The sequence below is a fragment of the Schistocerca nitens genome, chromosome 1 (genome assembly GCF_023898315.1).
Source record: "Schistocerca nitens isolate TAMUIC-IGC-003100 chromosome 1, iqSchNite1.1, whole genome shotgun sequence".
NCBI lineage: Eukaryota > Metazoa > Arthropoda > Insecta > Orthoptera > Acrididae > Schistocerca > Schistocerca nitens.
In genome coordinates this window covers 1,112,836,969-1,112,855,311 of record NC_064614.1, presented here as the reverse complement: position 1 = coordinate 1,112,855,311, position 18,343 = coordinate 1,112,836,969, and the positions used below count along the sequence as shown (strand labels likewise).

The 18,343-nt window shown below is 37.0% G+C and overlaps 1 protein-coding gene across 1 annotated transcript in view; it reads right to left on the bottom strand.

Moving 5' to 3' along the window:
• Window positions 1-18,343, bottom strand: part of LOC126199114 (calcineurin-binding protein cabin-1-like) — a 249,429-nt gene that overhangs the window by 95,687 nt on the left and 135,399 nt on the right. The window contains exons 17-19 of the mRNA XM_049935872.1: window positions 12,096-12,203; window positions 2,589-2,754; window positions 1,779-1,968 (exon numbers count right to left, since the gene is read on the bottom strand). Of these exons, the coding sequence (XP_049791829.1) occupies window positions 1,779-1,968; window positions 2,589-2,754; window positions 12,096-12,203 (464 nt within the window). The remainder of the gene's footprint in view (window positions 1-1,778; window positions 1,969-2,588; window positions 2,755-12,095; window positions 12,204-18,343) is intronic.

The window sequence follows — 18,343 nt, the reverse complement described above, 5'->3', positions numbered from 1 at the left end:
TGGAGTGCAGGGGAGGGGGGGGGGGGGGGGGAGGATTATTACTAGGAAACTAGTGCAGTTTGATAATCCATGCCTACAAGCCACCCATAATTCATCTACCCATCAGCAGATGGTTGGTTACATTTTTCTTGTTTTTGTTTGCTGTTTCAATCACAAATTTCCATTATTGTAATGTTTCACTTGAATTTTTCCTTCAATTTGCTAAAAGTGTGATTGTGTAGTAACAGGTGTTGTAATGAACATATCTGTGCTATCCCTTTTGCTGTGCACCATTTCTGAAATGTAATAAGTTACAATTCATGCACTCCTACATATTTCGACTTCTCCAATATGCATGAAATTAGTAGGTTATGGCAGCATAACATAGCTTGAATTCTATACGTAACATGTGGTATCTCAGTTTTATTTTGCATCTCTACTTTAGCAAATTCAAATTCATATAGATATGTGATATTTTATAGATGTTGTCATCTATATTAAATAATACAAAGATTTATATCACCCTTTGTGTTATTTTATCTATTTCCTTTCAAACATGGAGACAATACCATATATGTTAGTTCACATTCATCAGCAAAAAGAAACAGAATCTTTTGTCATGAGCTCTGCCATTAACAGTATCTGCCATTAACAGTATCTGCCATTACGTGTGGCACACTAACTATTATTTTATGTAGCTAATTAATTGAAGTAATCTTGTGAAGAAGTGTAACAAACATGTATACTTGAAGCATTAAACATTATGGATGTTCGAAGGAAAATAAATACAAAACGGGAAATGGAACTTTTAACTTTTGTGTCTTCTGTATTTTAATACTCAAAAGAGATTTCTATGTTCCCAGAACCATGACCATAGAGGAGCAAAGTAAGAGAAATATTTTGTAACATTCTCTTGCTCATGAAATAGGTGATGCAGTCATTTAATAAAACCTTTACATGGGACTCACTGCACAAGAATAAATAAAATAACAATTGCTGTATATGTGTTAAACAAGGACATTACAAATACACATAAACTGTAACACCTCCAGATAAAATTATTATAACATGGAAAGAACATCAAAACTATAGAAAGTCATCCAGAATTTCAGATTAACAAAGTTGCTGAATTTTTAGTTGGCAAACCACCCTTCATAAAATTTTCTATGTATCTAAATACTGTTTCTTTATAAATAATGTTCTGTTTACTTTTAAGGGCTTTTTATTTATTGTGTGTTAGTTGATGGTGATGTTATGGGCTGCAAAGTCACGCTCAATGAAACTTTCAGAAAGTCTAAGCCAAATCAGGAGCTTCTCTGCAGATATCCAATGCCGCTCTAGACAGAACTTTAGGAACAAAACAGTTTCAGGAGCATGATCACACAAGATGAAGGACCACCAGCAACTAACATGAAATTTTCTGTATAGAATCATAGGCTTAAAAAATCTTTAAATGTCAGCAAGACTCAACTGAACCAGGAGTGCCTCTGAAGATGTCCAATGTAGCTCTGGATGAAATGTCAGAAACAAAAAAGTTTCATGGAGAATGACCACATAACCCAGAAAATTTAACAATAACTACGACAACTGGTCATGAAAACATTCATTGTAAAATTCCATGTTATTGTCAGGCAATTAATTGCACTTGACTAATTTTGTAACTAAAACGTCCGATCAAGCCTTCTACGTTATAATGATATCAGAAACTGCACCGTTACCTGTTTTCAGACTGGGAAGGTTTAAATACACATGAAAAAATGTCCAACAATAAAATATAGTTAATATTATTAATAGTTCACCTGGGTCACTTTGCTGAGGCACAAGCTGTATGATGCGCTTAAAGAGGACTTCAACATCTGCTGTTATTGATGCCACTCTGTATGAGTCAAACTCTGGCAGCTGTACTGGTTTATAAAACTGGAATATCTGCACTGCCCTTTCCCAGGTCAATGATATTTGGGGTACCCCATGATCCTGAAGGTAGCGTGCCTAGGATGAATGGGAAAGTAGGTAAATTATTCATTTAAAATCTTAGTGGATACTTTTATGGATGCATCTAAATCTGTCATTAACAATAGTACAACCTTGCCAAGGACACAACCAGAATTTAAAAAAAAGTGAATGCTGAGTTTAATTAATGTGTGGAGCAATCACTGCAAATATTGTAATTACTACTGTGCTAACAGCTATGATTATTCCTCAACAGCAGCTTTACACCCTTTCTGACTATCCTAAACCTAAAAGTGCAGATGTCATTGTACCTGTAGCAATAGTATATTTGTAAGAAAAAAATTGTACACATCATACCCACATCTGTTCAATCAAATGTTGCAGGAGTTCATATTTTACAAGCATTTATTGTTTACCACCTATTTAAAAATATCTCATGTTAAACAGCACATTTTAAATTAATACCATCCAAAGATCTTTACTTTCAGAAGCAGTTACAAATATTTTGCTCAATGAAGTGAATCTGTGTGGAGGTAAAAGCTAACATATAACACGTTCAATCTTTATATATTATTCAACTGCAGTGAGGTAGTGCCACATGTGATACACACAAAAAAATTATCATTAATAATAGTATAGCAACAGAAATGCCAGCATACCTTTGCTTTTTTGCTTGGATGTGCATAAAGGCAATAGAAGATTTGCTCCATATATGGGACAAGTTGCTCACGTAACAGACACAATTCAGGAGTGTGGATCTTTGGTATAACAACATCCATTGTATGCAGCAGAAGTGCACCCTCATTAGAGCAACACCACGAATGTCTGTAAACATAGTTAATTTACTCATATTCAGTTTTCAAAGAATTTAAGAAATTTATATAATAAGCAAAGACAAATAAAACTCTGTATAGTGTGGACTGAAGATGATTTAAGATGGAATGTGTCATCACTTATCTGGCTGGAAGTAAAACTTATTCTTAGAAGACACTGGACAAAGACAATACTTTCTTGGTTTCACATTATAAATTATTTTCAAAATCACAGGAAGCCTTGGAAAGACACACGCAATTTCTGTTTTTCAAGATGTACTTGGTGTTATTGTGAATTTAAATGTTGCCCATATTTAATGCAGGAAAAAATCTTGAGGGAAGGGGAGAGTCGGAGTATCTATAGGCCACAAAATTGTAAAAATAAAGGTGAATAAAAGGGGGAGGTGCAATTTACAAAACACCAGTCAACAGTTGAGAGGAGTGGGAGCAATGTGTGAGAGAGATGAAGATGATATAAGAAATTAGCAAAATTACCAAAGTTTAGTGGATTAGCAACAAAATTCAGAATGTTTTATGTCAGAAGAAAGAATTCAATCTATTTGGTTGTGCTGTCTGATCAACCAATGGGTGACCCTATCTGGCAGCAGAGACTGTTTTGTGATGACATTCATGGAGACTGGCAGCGGAGACAGTCTGCACGAGGTTCTTTTTAGATGTCCCATAAACTGTGAGATCATTTGAATGCTACCTTCAAATAACATACGTAAATTATCCCAAAAATTATATTCATCTCAAGGCAATACAGCTATGGAACTCAATTCCATGAGACACAAAATGGAAAGTTGTCCACATTTGTGCGTCCAAACACCTCCCAACCTTTTTCCTCATTGTTAATGAATTTTAACTTTATGGAAGTTCAAGCAGTACTTCAGCATATTCACCTAACAGGTAAGATTCAGAGAACTTCTCAATTCACAGAAAGCAACACATTTGTGGGCCTTGGTCTCTTCAATACACTAGGCTTCACAATCTGTGAAGGGTTAAATCAGATTCATACTGATGTTCCAACTGAATGGTTACATAAACAATTGCAAAAATAAGACAACTTATTTTCAGAAGCAACAAGTAGCATTGTAAATTAGAAGGCACCCATCACACTGAAGCCAAAGCCTGAGCCAAAATTTTGTAAAATATGCACTATTCCCTTTATCTTAGGTGATAAAGTCAAACAGGAACTTGACTGCCTAGATCAGTGGTAGTCAACCTAGCCCCTACTAACCACTAGTGGGCATTCCAACTTTTGATAGTGGGCAGTATGTGGTAAGACCTTTAAAAATATTTAATTAGATTTTCATAAAATTCCCCCAGACAGTTCACATTTCAGAAGACATACTTTTTGTATTGCCCATGCATAAGTTTAGTTCACGTAACATAAGTGAAACTACATGGTACTAAAAGTGTGACCACAAACAAAAAAAGCCTCATCACAGAATAGCTCGGACATCTTCTCCCGCACCACCCAGTTGTAATAAATACGTAGAGCTGGTAGCTGATACCATCACCACCCCAAACCCAATCCATGGCGCATGAGAGGCGTGCCCAGTAACCAACACACAACACAGGCTTTTTTGTTTGCATCTGCACTGGTCAGTATTCAGTTAGATCTGTGAGAGTGAGCACATGCCTATAGCTTCAAACAAAACATTGTGAAATACTGTGAGCCCATGAAAAAAATAAAAAATAAAAAATAAAAAAATTAAAAATAAAATAAAAAATAAATAAATAAATAAATAAATAAAAAATAATAATACATTCATGGCAATTTACCAGAGTATCTGAAGGTGGGTCTCATAGAATCTTTTGTAAATAAACAACACCCACTGTATGAGATTTTCACTCTGCAGCGGAGTGTGTGCTGATATGAAACTTCCTGGAAGATTAAAACTGTGTGCCAGACCGAGACTTGAACTCGGAACCTTTACCTTTCGCGGGCAAGTGCTCTACCAACTGAGCTACCCAGGCATGACTCACGCCACGTCCACATAGCTTTAATTCTGTCAGTACCTCGTCTCCTATCTTCCAAACTTAACAGAAACTCTCCTGCGAACCTTGCAGAACTAGCTCTCCTGAAAGAAAGGATATTGTGGAGACATGGCTTAGCCACAGCCTGGGGGTTATTTTCAAGAATGAGATTTTCACTCTGCAGCAGAGTGTGCGCTGATATGAAAAATCCTGGCAGATTAAAACTGTGTGCCAGATCGAGACTCGAACTCGGGACCTGGTAGAACACTTGCCCACGAAAGGCAAAGGTCCCGAGCTCGAGTCTTAGTCCAGCACACAGTTTTAATCTGCCAGGAAGTTTCATATCAGCACACACTCCACTGCAGAGTGAAAATCTCATTCTGGAAACATCCCCCAGGCTGTGGCTAAGCCTTGTCTCCACAATATCCTTTCTTTCAGGAGTACTAGTTCTGCAAGGTTCGCAGGAGAGCTTCTGTTAAGTTTGGAAGGTAGGAGACGAGGTACTGGAAGAAGTAAAGCTGTGAGGACGGGGCGTGAGTCGTGCCTGGGTAGCCCAGTTGGTAGAGCACTTGCCCACGAAAGGCAAAGGTCCCGAGTTTGAGTCTCGGTCCGGCACACAGTTTTAATCTGCCAGGAAGTTTAACATCCACTGTGTTTATTGTGCCATGAAATATTATCCAATAAGACAATGAAGCCAACTCGTTTGCGAGAACATCTTTCTACAAAGCATCCAAATGTCAAAGACATACTCACTGAATATTGTCCAGAAATACACAAAAAAGTTATAAAGTGTTCAGCAACCAGCGCATCATTTAAGAAGCAACATGCAATGAATGGAGATGGCTTAATTGCCACTTATTGCATTTTACAATTGGTTACAAAAAGTGGTGAAAACTATAATATTGGAGAAACTGTAATAATACCCTCTATAAAAGGATTGACCTCAATAGTAACACGCCAGAGTACACCTGGAATTCTAAAAACGTTGTCCCTAAGTGCTAGCACAGCAAAGTAACAAACTGAAGAAATGGCAATTAATGTTGGAAGAAACCTTGTACATATTCTTTAAAACTCTTCATTTTCCATGCAAGTCAACATGTCTAGTATTGTAGATAATAATGCTTTATTGATGGCACATGCCTTTTTATTTTGACAAAAGCAATATATTTTGAGAAGAAATGCTATTCACAATAAATCTCACTGGATTATCTTAATACTGTGAAATCATACGTTACAAAAAATAATATTCCTCTGAAATACAGTTGCATGCATCAATGGTAGGTCACTGTCATGGATTTGTCACTTATTTGAAGGATGTTTTATGTATTCACTGTGGGATGCACAGATAACATCTTGTAGGAAAATATCTAAGTACAAGTCTCCATTCATCCTTAGCTATAATCACTCAAGCTATAAACCAGATCAAATGCAATACAAAAAGTGATTGGAAGCTTCAACAGCTTTGCCAGGACAGTAATGAAGATGTTATTAGGTTACCTTTAGATACAGAAGTTCAGTGGCTGTGAAAGGGTACATCTTTGGCAAATTTTGTAGCATTAAATAGTAATGTCATGCCATTTTTGAAAGTTATAATTATACCAATCTGTGTCACCAGGTAAAAGCAGTAAAGAAAGATGGCTTTTATTTCGTAGGTATATTCAACACATTTCATTATGTCAATTTGCAGCTTCAAGAAGGTAAGATAGTCTTACAGGTAACCAAAGTATTATGTCATTGTTTATTGAAAACACTGAACTACTCCCTTATAACCTACTGAAGAGAAGATTATATCACTTTCCAAATTATCCTTTATAAAAGATTATGTAATTCCAGAGGATATAGATAGAATCAATAGTCATCTCAGTAAACTTAAACTGGGCATGGGAAAACAAATTGAAGATATTTTGAAACTGAAAGTGTATGACTGGATGGAAATTCATTTTACTGCAAGTAATGAAGAGGGTGATACAACTTGCCAAGAAGAACTGTTAGAAATTAAATATGATGAAGAAAGTAGATATATGTTTGATTAGCGGTGATACGAAAACCTAAGGCAAAAAAGGCCTATCTTATGACCAAGTAAGTGAAAAAAGATATTCAGTTTGTTAATCACTTTCTCTATATCATACCTTGTGGAATCAGGCTTTAGTGCTGGTAATTAGATTATGATCAAAGAAACCACCTGAATATTTCTGAAAAAGGAGAACTTCATTTGTCCCTTATAAAAATTGAGCCGATGTCCAGTATTTAGTTTTGCAGCATCAGCCTCACGGATCTCATTAATAATTTAATTAACTAAACCAGACAATGGAAAATCCAGCATGGAATTTTACAATATTATGAGAAGCAAAGTTGCTACTCACCATGTAGCGGAGATGCTGAATCACAAATAGGCACAACGAAAAGGCTCTCACAATTACACACACACACACACACACACACACACACACACACACACACACACACACACACACACACACACACACACACGTGCAAATGCAACTCACACACGACTGTGGTCTCCGGCAACTGCAACCACACTGCAAGCAGCAGCACCAGTGCATGATGGGAGTGGCGACTGGGGGGGTGGGGGTGGGGGTGGGGGGGTAAGGAGGGAGCTAGGGCAGGGAGGGGGAGATATAGTACGGTGGGGGTGGTGAAATGAAGGATATCATGTTTGGCAGTGTGTTCAGCAACAGGGTGGTCCACTATTTTCTTGGCCACAGTTTGTTGGTGGCCATTCATACAGACAGACAGCTTGTTGATTGTCATGCCTACATAAATGCAACGCAGTGGTTGCAGCTCAGTTTGTAGATCACACGACTGGTTTCACAGGTAGCACTGCCTTTGATGAGATACGTGATGTTAGTGACCGGACTGGAGTAGGTGGTGGTAGGAGGATGTATGGAACAGGTCTTGCATCTAGGTCTATCACAGAGGTAAGGGATTGGGAGCAGGGGCTGGTAAGGATGAATGAGTATATTGTGCAGGTTCGGTGGACGGCGGAATAACACTGGGAGTGGTGGGACGGATAGTGAGCAGGACATTTCTCATTGCAGGGCACGACGAGAGGTAATCGAAACCCTGGCAGAGAATGTAATTCAGTCGCTCCAGTCATGGGTGGTACTGAGTTACGAGGGGAATGCTCCTCTGTGGCCGGACTGTGGGACTTTGGGAGGTTGTTCCCGTAACCCTCCTGGCCTCAACCTTCATTACCCATTGACCTAGAACAAAATGGTACCAAAGAATCCTTTACCAGCAGCCAGTGGGAAACCTTGTGGTAGTACATAAACTGATTGGCACATCATGGATCTGTAGAGACTTCAGGACAATAGTCAATGCACAATCCATTATTGATTCTTACCCAATTCCATAACAGGAAGAAATAATGTCTAAACTAGTTGGTGGTATTGACTTTTCAAAGTTCAATCTGAAGGAGGCTTCTTTACAAATACCTTTGGACAATGAACCACACAGCTTCATTGTTACAAAGACTCTGTTTGGTCTATACCAATACAAGAGCTTACCATTTTGGATTGCCAGTGCACCAAGTCCATTCCAGTAATACTTAGGACAAGTAATTTGGAAAGTCTGAAACACTGTGAACTACCTAGACGACATCAATGTCGCAAGAAAAACTCCAGAACTGACACATAATTTGGAACCTTCCTTTAAAATTTTGCGAGTGGTAAATTTATCGCATCACAGACACAAGTGCATATTCTTACACTATGAAGTGCAATACTTAAGACACATTCTGTCTCCAAAGGGCATTAGGCAAATGCCGCAACATATTGGAGCAATTATAAAAGCTTCAATCCCACCCCCTCCAAAACATCAAGCAATTACATGCATTATTAGGACAGTTAATGTGCTGCAGAAAGTTCATTCCACATGAAACTTCCATATGTGAACCACTTCACAAATTATTATGCACAGGCGCAAAATGGAATTGGAACAGTTTAAGTGTCAACATGCATTTGATTAACTGAAACAAAGTTTGTTAGGGGTCAAATGTCTTACGGCACATGATCTGAGAAAAACTTTAATAACTGCAGCAGATGCTTTGAAATACCATATCGACACCGTTTCATCTCATCCATAACATGTTTTTGAAAGGCCAATAGCATTCACATCAGAAACACTGACAGATACACAGATGAACTACAATCAGACTGATAAGAACGCTCCTAAAATTATCTTTGCAGTTAATAGTTTCATGAATACATTTATGGTTGTAAATTCATTCTGCTTATGGACCATAAGCCTTTGGTGGCTATCTCTGGATCAAACAATACTTTTCCCTCCAGGACAGGTCAATGATTGCAATGCTGTGTGCCACTTTTGTCAAATTATGATTATGACATAATTTTCAGGTCCACTGCTCAACATATGAACACAGATTTGATTTCACAACTGACAACAGGGTAGGATGAAAACTTGGATTCATTAGCAGAGGTTTATTTTTTGTTAGATTTGGTCAGTCAAGATACTGTGAAAAATTTCTGATTGAATTCTAATTTAAGTGTGAAACTAGTGCCAAAGAATCCAGTTTTATGTAAGATTAAACAGTACATTCTACCAGAGTGATCTTTGAATAGAAAGCCTGATAAATCAACCTGAAATTAAATCCTACTTGCATATGAGACATACTCTAACAGTGTCCAAAGATGTGATTTTGTAATGTACAGAATCGGGAAAGACGCAAGTCGCTATTCATGTGGTGCTTAGATCCAAAGTACTTCAAATTCTACATCAATATCGCTTGGCCATAGTACATACCAAACACACTGCCAGAGAACATTTCTAGTAGAAAAATACAGACAAAGACATCAAAATGATGACATTTACGTCAAACATACCAGTCAACTCCTCCTCGACAATATTTCCTGTGGCCGCAAGCATATGAAACAGGGTCATATCTACACATCGGCTTTTCAGGACCATTGTTTTGGAAACTACTGGCTCATTGTCGTCGATGCATTCTCAAATTTCCATTTGTAATTCAAATGTCATTGACTACTTCACTGAAAACAATTAAGGCTCTGTCAAGCATTTTCTCCAATGCAGGATTGCAGGAAGCAACTGTCACAAACAATGGCATTCAATTTTTTTGTCAGGAACTCAAACTTTTACAATGACATTTCACACTTCAAAACCAGACCATTTCACCCTGAAGCCAACAGGCTTTCAATAAGATTTGTGCAAACTTTCAGGTAGCACATGAGTAAGCTCACTCAGCAGTACAACAAAGGCAATGCTTTACTGATTTTTCTCTCTTAGAAGGGAGCACTCCATATGATTCAGACTCTCCAGCTGAAAAACTACTTGGGAGGCCACATCACAATTTAATGTCAATTTTAAAGCCACTCATGCATCCACATCCTGAGCTTCGACAACAGACGATACAAAAGATTTATCACATAAGTGATCCACAAATACTCATAATGATGCATAAATACGGAAAGAAATGTTGGGTACCTCACAGTCATGCAGCAGCTCGGCAAAGTTATGTTTAGACTGAATGCTTAAGAAGGTGGTGCATACCACAAAATCAAATTCAGCAGCAATGTGCCTGTGCACAAATAGGCAGCACTCCTAGGCTGTCCTCTTTTTCAGAATCATAAGAGACTTCTACGCGGCCATCTGTCTGAAAGACCTACCAGCCGGCAGCTGCCCCTGACTTCATCTCCAGCAACAGTGCCCAGCTGCAGTCTACCAGTGGTGATTAGATGGATGTGGAGGATGTGTGACAGCCCACAAATGAGCCCAAGAACACTGATGCAGCCCAACAATTGGCTGGCTATCTCCTCACAGGGGTTTTGGTCATTGTTTTCTCCAGTGCAGTGTGCATATGCCAGGGGGAGCAGCCTATGATCCCACTAAATTCGTCCATTGGCAAGCAAGGAAGCATGAAGCTAATGAAGCCAGTTTCATCAGCCCCCTCCTCCTCCCTGCAGAGAGATATTGTGTCCACAGTCAACTGGTACACACCAATATCACAAGAGGACACTATCATAGAGACAGACTCACAGTAGGTGCCAATCAGTTCCGCTCTGTTGCCACCCAGATTGCACTCATATACTGAAACCTATTTCTGCTTCTGCTATATGATCTTCAGACAGACAGATCCATCCCCTGTTCGTGATGGCAGCTGCCACTGAGCATACTGATAGCTAGAAGTACTTTCCTCTTTCACGAAGTAAAGTGCAGACAGAAATTATGTCACCAGTCATGAATGAATGGAGACTTGCCCACACTCAGTCAGCAGCATTTCCAGTCTACAGTTACCATAGGCTTATGCAGATCAACAGTTGACCCCATAATGGCAAGCCATTATTTACAAGTGATTGTCAGGCAGTTAAATGTCAGGTGTCTAGTGAAATTGAGATTGAAAGACCAAATTTAATAATGGTCATACAGAGAAATTCAGAAAGAACTCTACAGATTAGATTGTTCTTCTCAATATGTTAGATTAGTTTGCATATAGGATTTGGTGTGTGCCATGCACACTGGCAGCACTTAAAGCTGAGTACTCTGCATAAATTCTTTTAATAAATGTTTATTACATGTTTGATGTCATATTCACCAATTAAGTGTTTTAGCAATAATGCTCTGAGTATATACACTGCATGAGTGCGAGCCAGCTACCTTGTATGGCAATGATTATTCTACAGTTTCCTTGGATGTTGGGCACTAGACTTCCTATTAGTGAATACAACAACATCCATTTTTTATGCAGCAAATATTTCTCCAGCGTATTTCATATTTCAGTGTTAGAACTTTGCTAGGCTTTCATTTGCTCTATATCTGTTTTCTTACTTTTTCCACTTTTGTCATTCATAAGTTCAAGTGTTTTCCTTCCTTGATGTTTGGATTTATGTTCCTCTTCCTATTCTAATTTATTCATTCACTAATCATTTAAATAATGGTATTTAACATGTCATTTTGACATGAAGAGATAAAAGTCAAAAAGTAATTCATGTAAACAGTGATGTATTACAGGCACGTTTACTGATAAAATATGCCTACATTATGAACGTGGTTTTGCACATCTAGCCAGTATGTTTTTTATCTAATTTCTCTCTTTGATTCAGTTTATCCAGACTTATTTTTCCTGTACACATGTAGCCCCAATTTTTGTCCTTTCCATTCCTTCCTTCCATCCCCTCACCTTACTTGTACTCTGCCATTACACACAGCAGCACTCATTGTTTGGGGGGAAAAAACCGATATTCATGAATTGTCTGTGACTATGTCATTTATGAATCTTATGATTGATAAGCAGGAAAGGTAATAAATTAAAAACAGACAAGAATGTAAAAGTTATTTTTTACAACATTAATAAATTATCTGAATGAAGTCACTTACTTTGCTAGATGTTCATGGGCTGTAAAGAGAAAAGAGATATGATTTGGTATGATTTTACCAGCTTCTTCGGGCTTTATTTTCTCATTTTCTTTATTCTTCTCCTCTTCCCTGCAAAATAAAAGTGTTTGTTAACTTTTATGTCCCGTTGAATTCATTCTTTTATTCATTCATCAAATTCTGTTGATCCCATCAAGAATGAGAATCTTCAGGGATGTGGTACAAGTCATTATATATTAACAAAAAGACAAGGAATCATAAAATTAATATGTAAACTGTATTAACAATAAACTGCTTAATGCTGTTCATATTTATGTCAGTAAAATTAAAAGTAAATTAGAAAGAAAGTTGTTGCTTTGAAAAAAGTGGATCTCTTGTCACTTACAACAAATACCTAATGTTTACTTATTACTGGTAGCAAAATATTTATTTGATTGCTATGATATTTTTCAAAGAAAATATTCCTCTACTTCTATAAATATGAAGTCTTATTTACCGTATGTTGTTACTTTGTGGCAAACACTGCAACTTGCCAAGAAGCTAGCAGAACCTTTCAATCTTTGAATCTAGATATTCATGTAATTATATAAGGAGTGGGCAAAGAAGAATGTTTTTAATTTTCTTTTGAATTGGTAGGGATTCCCTGCTTCCTGCTATATATTAGACTGGAGATTGCCCAAATCTTGCCACCACCAGAGTACTTAACTTCATTCTGAATCCCAGACACGGAAGTTTGCATGAAAATTATTTTTGTGTCTTGCATTCTGATTGTGACTGTGTACATCACAATTCAGCTGACACAAATTTTTATTGTCAGCAACAAAACCCATTACGGTGTAAATTTAGTGGGAAGTGAGTATAAGAATTCCAAGATCCTTAAAAACATTGTTGCAAGATTCATGGTTACGTACTTGACACAATGTTCTTATTTCTCACTTCTGCTGAATAAATACTTTGTTTACTTCAAGTGCACAGGCTCAGAAAATAATTCAGTACAACAGAGAGTGAAAATAAGAAAATAACAAGTCAACACTTGTCTTTAGGTCAACACAATGACACATGCTTCCAAGGGCAAAAAAATGCTCAACTCAGCATCTTGATTAGTTTATGTGTGTGTCAGCTCCATTTTAACTTATTTAGCATGCGAACACCAAGGAATTTTACACAAGGTGCTTCACTTAGGGTATGATTATTAATGCTAACTTGTGGTATGAATACACCACTCTTCAGTCACTTGTAGGTCTAAACATCAATTACATAGTATGGAATCAGTATTGATCCTTGTAATACCCCCATTCCAAGGTTAGTTTTATGCTTGTGGAGTAATCTGTCAATGAGACCCTCTTGTTTCTGATATAAAGCTTAAACTCTGTCCATGGAAGAGGGATCACATTAATGCTATGATACTTTTGTTTTCCCAGTAGTATTTTGTGAACTATACAATCAAAGGGTGTGGGGAGGTGACAAAATATACAAGCAGTATCATTTTTCTTGTATAGCTCAACCAGGCCCTAATTTGTTAATTCTTCTATAGCTTTGAATGTGGAGAATCTTTCACAAAAGCAAAACTGAGACGAATTTACCAAGTTCTGCTCAGTTTAATGAGACAGTATTCTAATGAGGGCCACTTTCTCAAACATTTTTTAAAAGACTGGAAGAAGTTAAATAGTTGGTTTATTAATTTTATGTTCGATAGATAGGTACTACTACAGCATATTTTAAGTAAATCAAGAAATATGCCCTGTGTGATTGACTGGTTACAAAGGTATCTAATGAGTAATCCAACAAAGTCAGCAAAAGTTTTAATATTCTGCTGATAGTCCAATCATATCCAGCAGAATTGCTGTTTTTTAGTGAGTTTATGAATTTCGTAATCTCTAAGACATTGTGTTTTTGAGACTATCTGTTGGTAGTGCATTGCTGTGCTTCGAAAAGCAGATCTAATGACTACGTATTTGAAACTTTCTGGCAGATTAAAACTGTGTGCTGGACCGAGACTTGAACTCGGGACCTACGCCTTTCGCGGGCAAGTGCTCTACCAACTGAGCTACCCAAGCACGACTCACACCCCATCCAATAGCTTTACTTCTGTCAGTACCTCGTCTCCTACCTTCCAAACTTAACAGAAGCTCTCCTGCGAACCTTGCAGAACTAGCACTCCTGAAAGAAAGGATATTGCGGAGACATGGCTTAACCACAGCCTAGGGGATGTTTCCAGAGTTCGAGTCTCGGTCCGGCACACAGTTTTAATCTGCGAGGAAGTTTCATATCAGTGCAAACTCCACTGTGGAGTGGAAATCTCTTTCTGGACTATGTATTTGATTGTCTATTAGTGTGTGCCATGGTTGCTGCTGCTGTGAGGAAGTAATCACTGAATTTGATGCTCAATTATTTGACAGTATCATCATATCTGCCAGAGCTATTTTCTGGAGCTCAGTTTCATTTGGGTAATTATTTTCTTAGTTTCTCATTTAATAATGCTCTAAATTGCTTTTGCCTTTTTCCTCAAGTCTTATTTTTTGAGAATTGTATGCAACTTTTAATTTTTTAGTTACAAACTGGAGGATTTTACAAAATTGCTGATAATGGTGTTTCAAATATTGCTTACAATTTGTCCACTGATTAGGTAGAGCTCTTTCTTTGTAGCACAACATACTTATATCACAGAGGTTACCCATCCATTATTCTTGCTTCTATTCAATCCATATTTATTATTTTTTATGGGAAAACTAGATTCAAAAGAGCTGCAGGAAAACGTTCAAGGAAATTGGTGCTGGAGTTAACAGTTAACTGTATTTGACATTCTACCACTGCATCTGCTTTTACAAACAATATTTCTTAAAGTTGGACAACACTTCAGGAATAAAATAACAGCATTCTTGTCATGTTTACTACCATGGCACTTACTGAAGATGACAGTTTCCACACAAAATATGTTCAAATCACAATTTTCTCTCTCTCTCTCTCTCTCTCTCTCTCTCTCTCTCTCTCTCTCTCTCACACACACACACACACACACACATATATATATAGATATATATATATATATATATATATATATATATATATATATATATTCTCTCTCTCTCTCTCACACACACACACACACACACACACACACATATATATATATATATATATATATATATATATATATATACTCTGCTGAAAGATTCAAATCCAATATTACTACAGATGATAGTCAATGTGTCTTCTAGGTGGCAAGTTCAATGAACAGAGGAAAGCTGAAAACATTTTTCAAGACAGCACTACTAACACAGATAGTGTGTTTTTTGTTGATTTATTTATTAATGTTCAGAAGTTGAAAGCTCAAAATATTGCAAGGCAAACATTAAGCCACACATGTTAAGTAGGTGAAATTTTCCACTCAAAGTATCAGAACAAATAAAAAAAAAGACAAATATCCTTTAAAGAAACATCCATTGTTTTCACTAGTACTGCAACAGTGCTTCCACTAGCTAATAGCTATTCATATCCTACTTTAATCTCCATGTACTACTATAGTCATAAAATTTATTACATTGGAACTGACGGTAAAGGTAATCTTAGCAAATTACTTTTTAGGTGCTGTAAACATAAAAAAGAAATAATCTGATAAATCCATATACTACACAACATTCCACATGCTGGAAAAATTAACACTACCAGATTAGTTAATATTTGAGACATTATTTGGTAATTAATGCCAAATAAGAAAAATTGTTTGGCTATTGTCTACCTACTTTTCATTGCATTGTAACATGTGCTTAAACTTCACTGCAATGAAATATAATGCAAGGATACTAACTTCTAGTAGTGTCATAAATGATTTTACACCCCTGTAATACATGTTTGTAATATCTTACTCTAGGAAAACATATTCAAATGGAAAAATTCTGCACAAGGTTTTGAACAGCGCTGCCTAGGTTAATGACCAAATTTTATTTGCAGAAAAGAAATAACACAGTTTGTGAAGCACATATCTATAACGGTGCTTCTTTCCTGCAGATTGCCTCTTCATAACTTATCAAGTTGGTAAGTGAACAGCACGGCACAATAATAAGTAATGTTAATACCATACAAAGCCTGACTGTGTGACAGTAATGTGTGGCTGTGCTATCGCAACTCTGAAAAGGTCCATTAACAGTAGATTTTCATTTCCTCATTTCTGTTCATGAGTTTCATGTGTAACATGGAACTTTGCAGCACAAAAAACTGTGATAAGTGCATGTTGATCATAGTGAAATGTGTGTGTAGTTACGAATCAGCCAGAATATAATATGAGGGACAGAATGAATCACACTACAAACATATAATTTACTACTGTTAAAAAGTACCAATGCTCACCATCATCACAACTTTTATTCAGGAAGACATTCTGGAGTGATTGCACATTATATAGGGACAACGGATGGTACACTACCAATTTTACTGCATATGCAGCAGAATATCAATGATCAAAATTTCATTTACAGTCAGTATTCATTCTAGAAATCGCTTTATGAAGCATCTTCAAACCATGACAATTTACTAAACTTTACAGAGAAGCAGATGGTTTAACAAAGATTGAAATAAATAGTTTTTGTACAACGTCAGCCTTAAATCATCAGTCATTACTGAACATTCATACTTCAGCTGTCAGCACTGGAGACAGAGGTGAACTGCAAGTGTGCATTTGGAAATTATTGCACAAGTAACAACAAGGCAGCACCAGTTTGCCATCAGGTACTTTGAAGTTATTGCCAGCCAACTGCAGGGATTTCACATTACTTCTCATACTTTGAGACGCAGGGTGGCTGTACTGTTCATCCTTCTGGTATTTGATATGTTGAGATGAAGCGAGAAGGAAGGAAGGAAGGAAGGAAGGAAGTGAGGGAGGGAGAGGGGGAGGCTAGAGTCTAACATTACACAGACATCAACACTAACAACAAGATTTACTGTTGTATATATATTACAAATACTTTGCACTTTTAAGGGACAACCCTTTGTTTGAATTGCCTTAAGTGGACATTGTATGCTTAGTCTAGATGACTGGAAAGATCTTTTACCACTTTGTAGAAACATATTAGTGACTGTGTCCAAAACAGCCCAAGAGACCACACCCTTTCGATATCTCGGTTGATACTGTCTGATCGTCATATGGTTCACTAATCTATTATTTGTAATATTAGGAACAACACAAAGCGAATGCAAAAGGTTGGCCATTTTATTTTGTTTTCTACATGGTATAGCAGATGTAAGAAGTTGAACACATTCATTTGAGGAAAATAAAAACCCTTCATAATTATTTATGAAAATTGTACATGTATTTTCCAAGTCAGTGGAGAGGCAGTGTAGCTATTGACAGAAGAGCTATCACCAAATGTTGTCTGATATCTACAAATCTCAAATTTATCAGTAAGCAAAACCTCGTTTTGTGGAAAGTCATGTGGCCAACAAGCAGAACATGTTACCTTTTGCATCTTATTTATGAAGGAAGGCCTTACTTTCAAAATAACCTGCCATCCAAAAGCACTGAAACAAATGGTGTCATATATTATTTTTGTGTGACTCAGACAGATGATATATAAACCAATAGATCATGAAGAAGAACTGCTGACCATGAATTACCTTCTGGAAGTGAAATGTTTAGCACTACTGACGGACACAAAAGTAAAAGTGAGATAATTCCTAGCTTTTGGAACCAATTGCTCCGTCCTCTCAGAAACCAGCACAGAATGTCCTTGGTCAAGGAAGCCATTCAAAAGGCTAAATGTTCTGCTAGTTCCCACTTCACTTTCACTACAATCGCAATTCTGTCTTCTGCTCCATTTTATTCCCTGACCCACTTGGTTGTTTTCCTGTCTCTCCAAATAATTCCCAACATGTATCTTTCTGTCAAATGTGGCAAGAAATCAAAATTATTGACTGGTTTTCACATTAAAAGTTCATATCACACGGATAACATACACTAATGGCAAACTTTAATATCCAGACAGATCAGGAGCTCGGTATGGAAAACACAAAGTAGTTTCCCCAAAGGCACTACAGAATGTTTTCTTTTTTATTTCTTGCACTGTTGAACCAATCTTTTTTTTCCCAACTGCTCTTAATACATATACAAATTAAATGGCTTTACAACTTCACAGTCAATTTGTACTATTTTCTTCTGAATGTGTTCACTGTACTTTGCTTCTGTCTTATAATTATGCAATACGTCTATTATAAAATTTCCATCCAGTGCTTAAGTTTACTTGTACTAGACACAGATA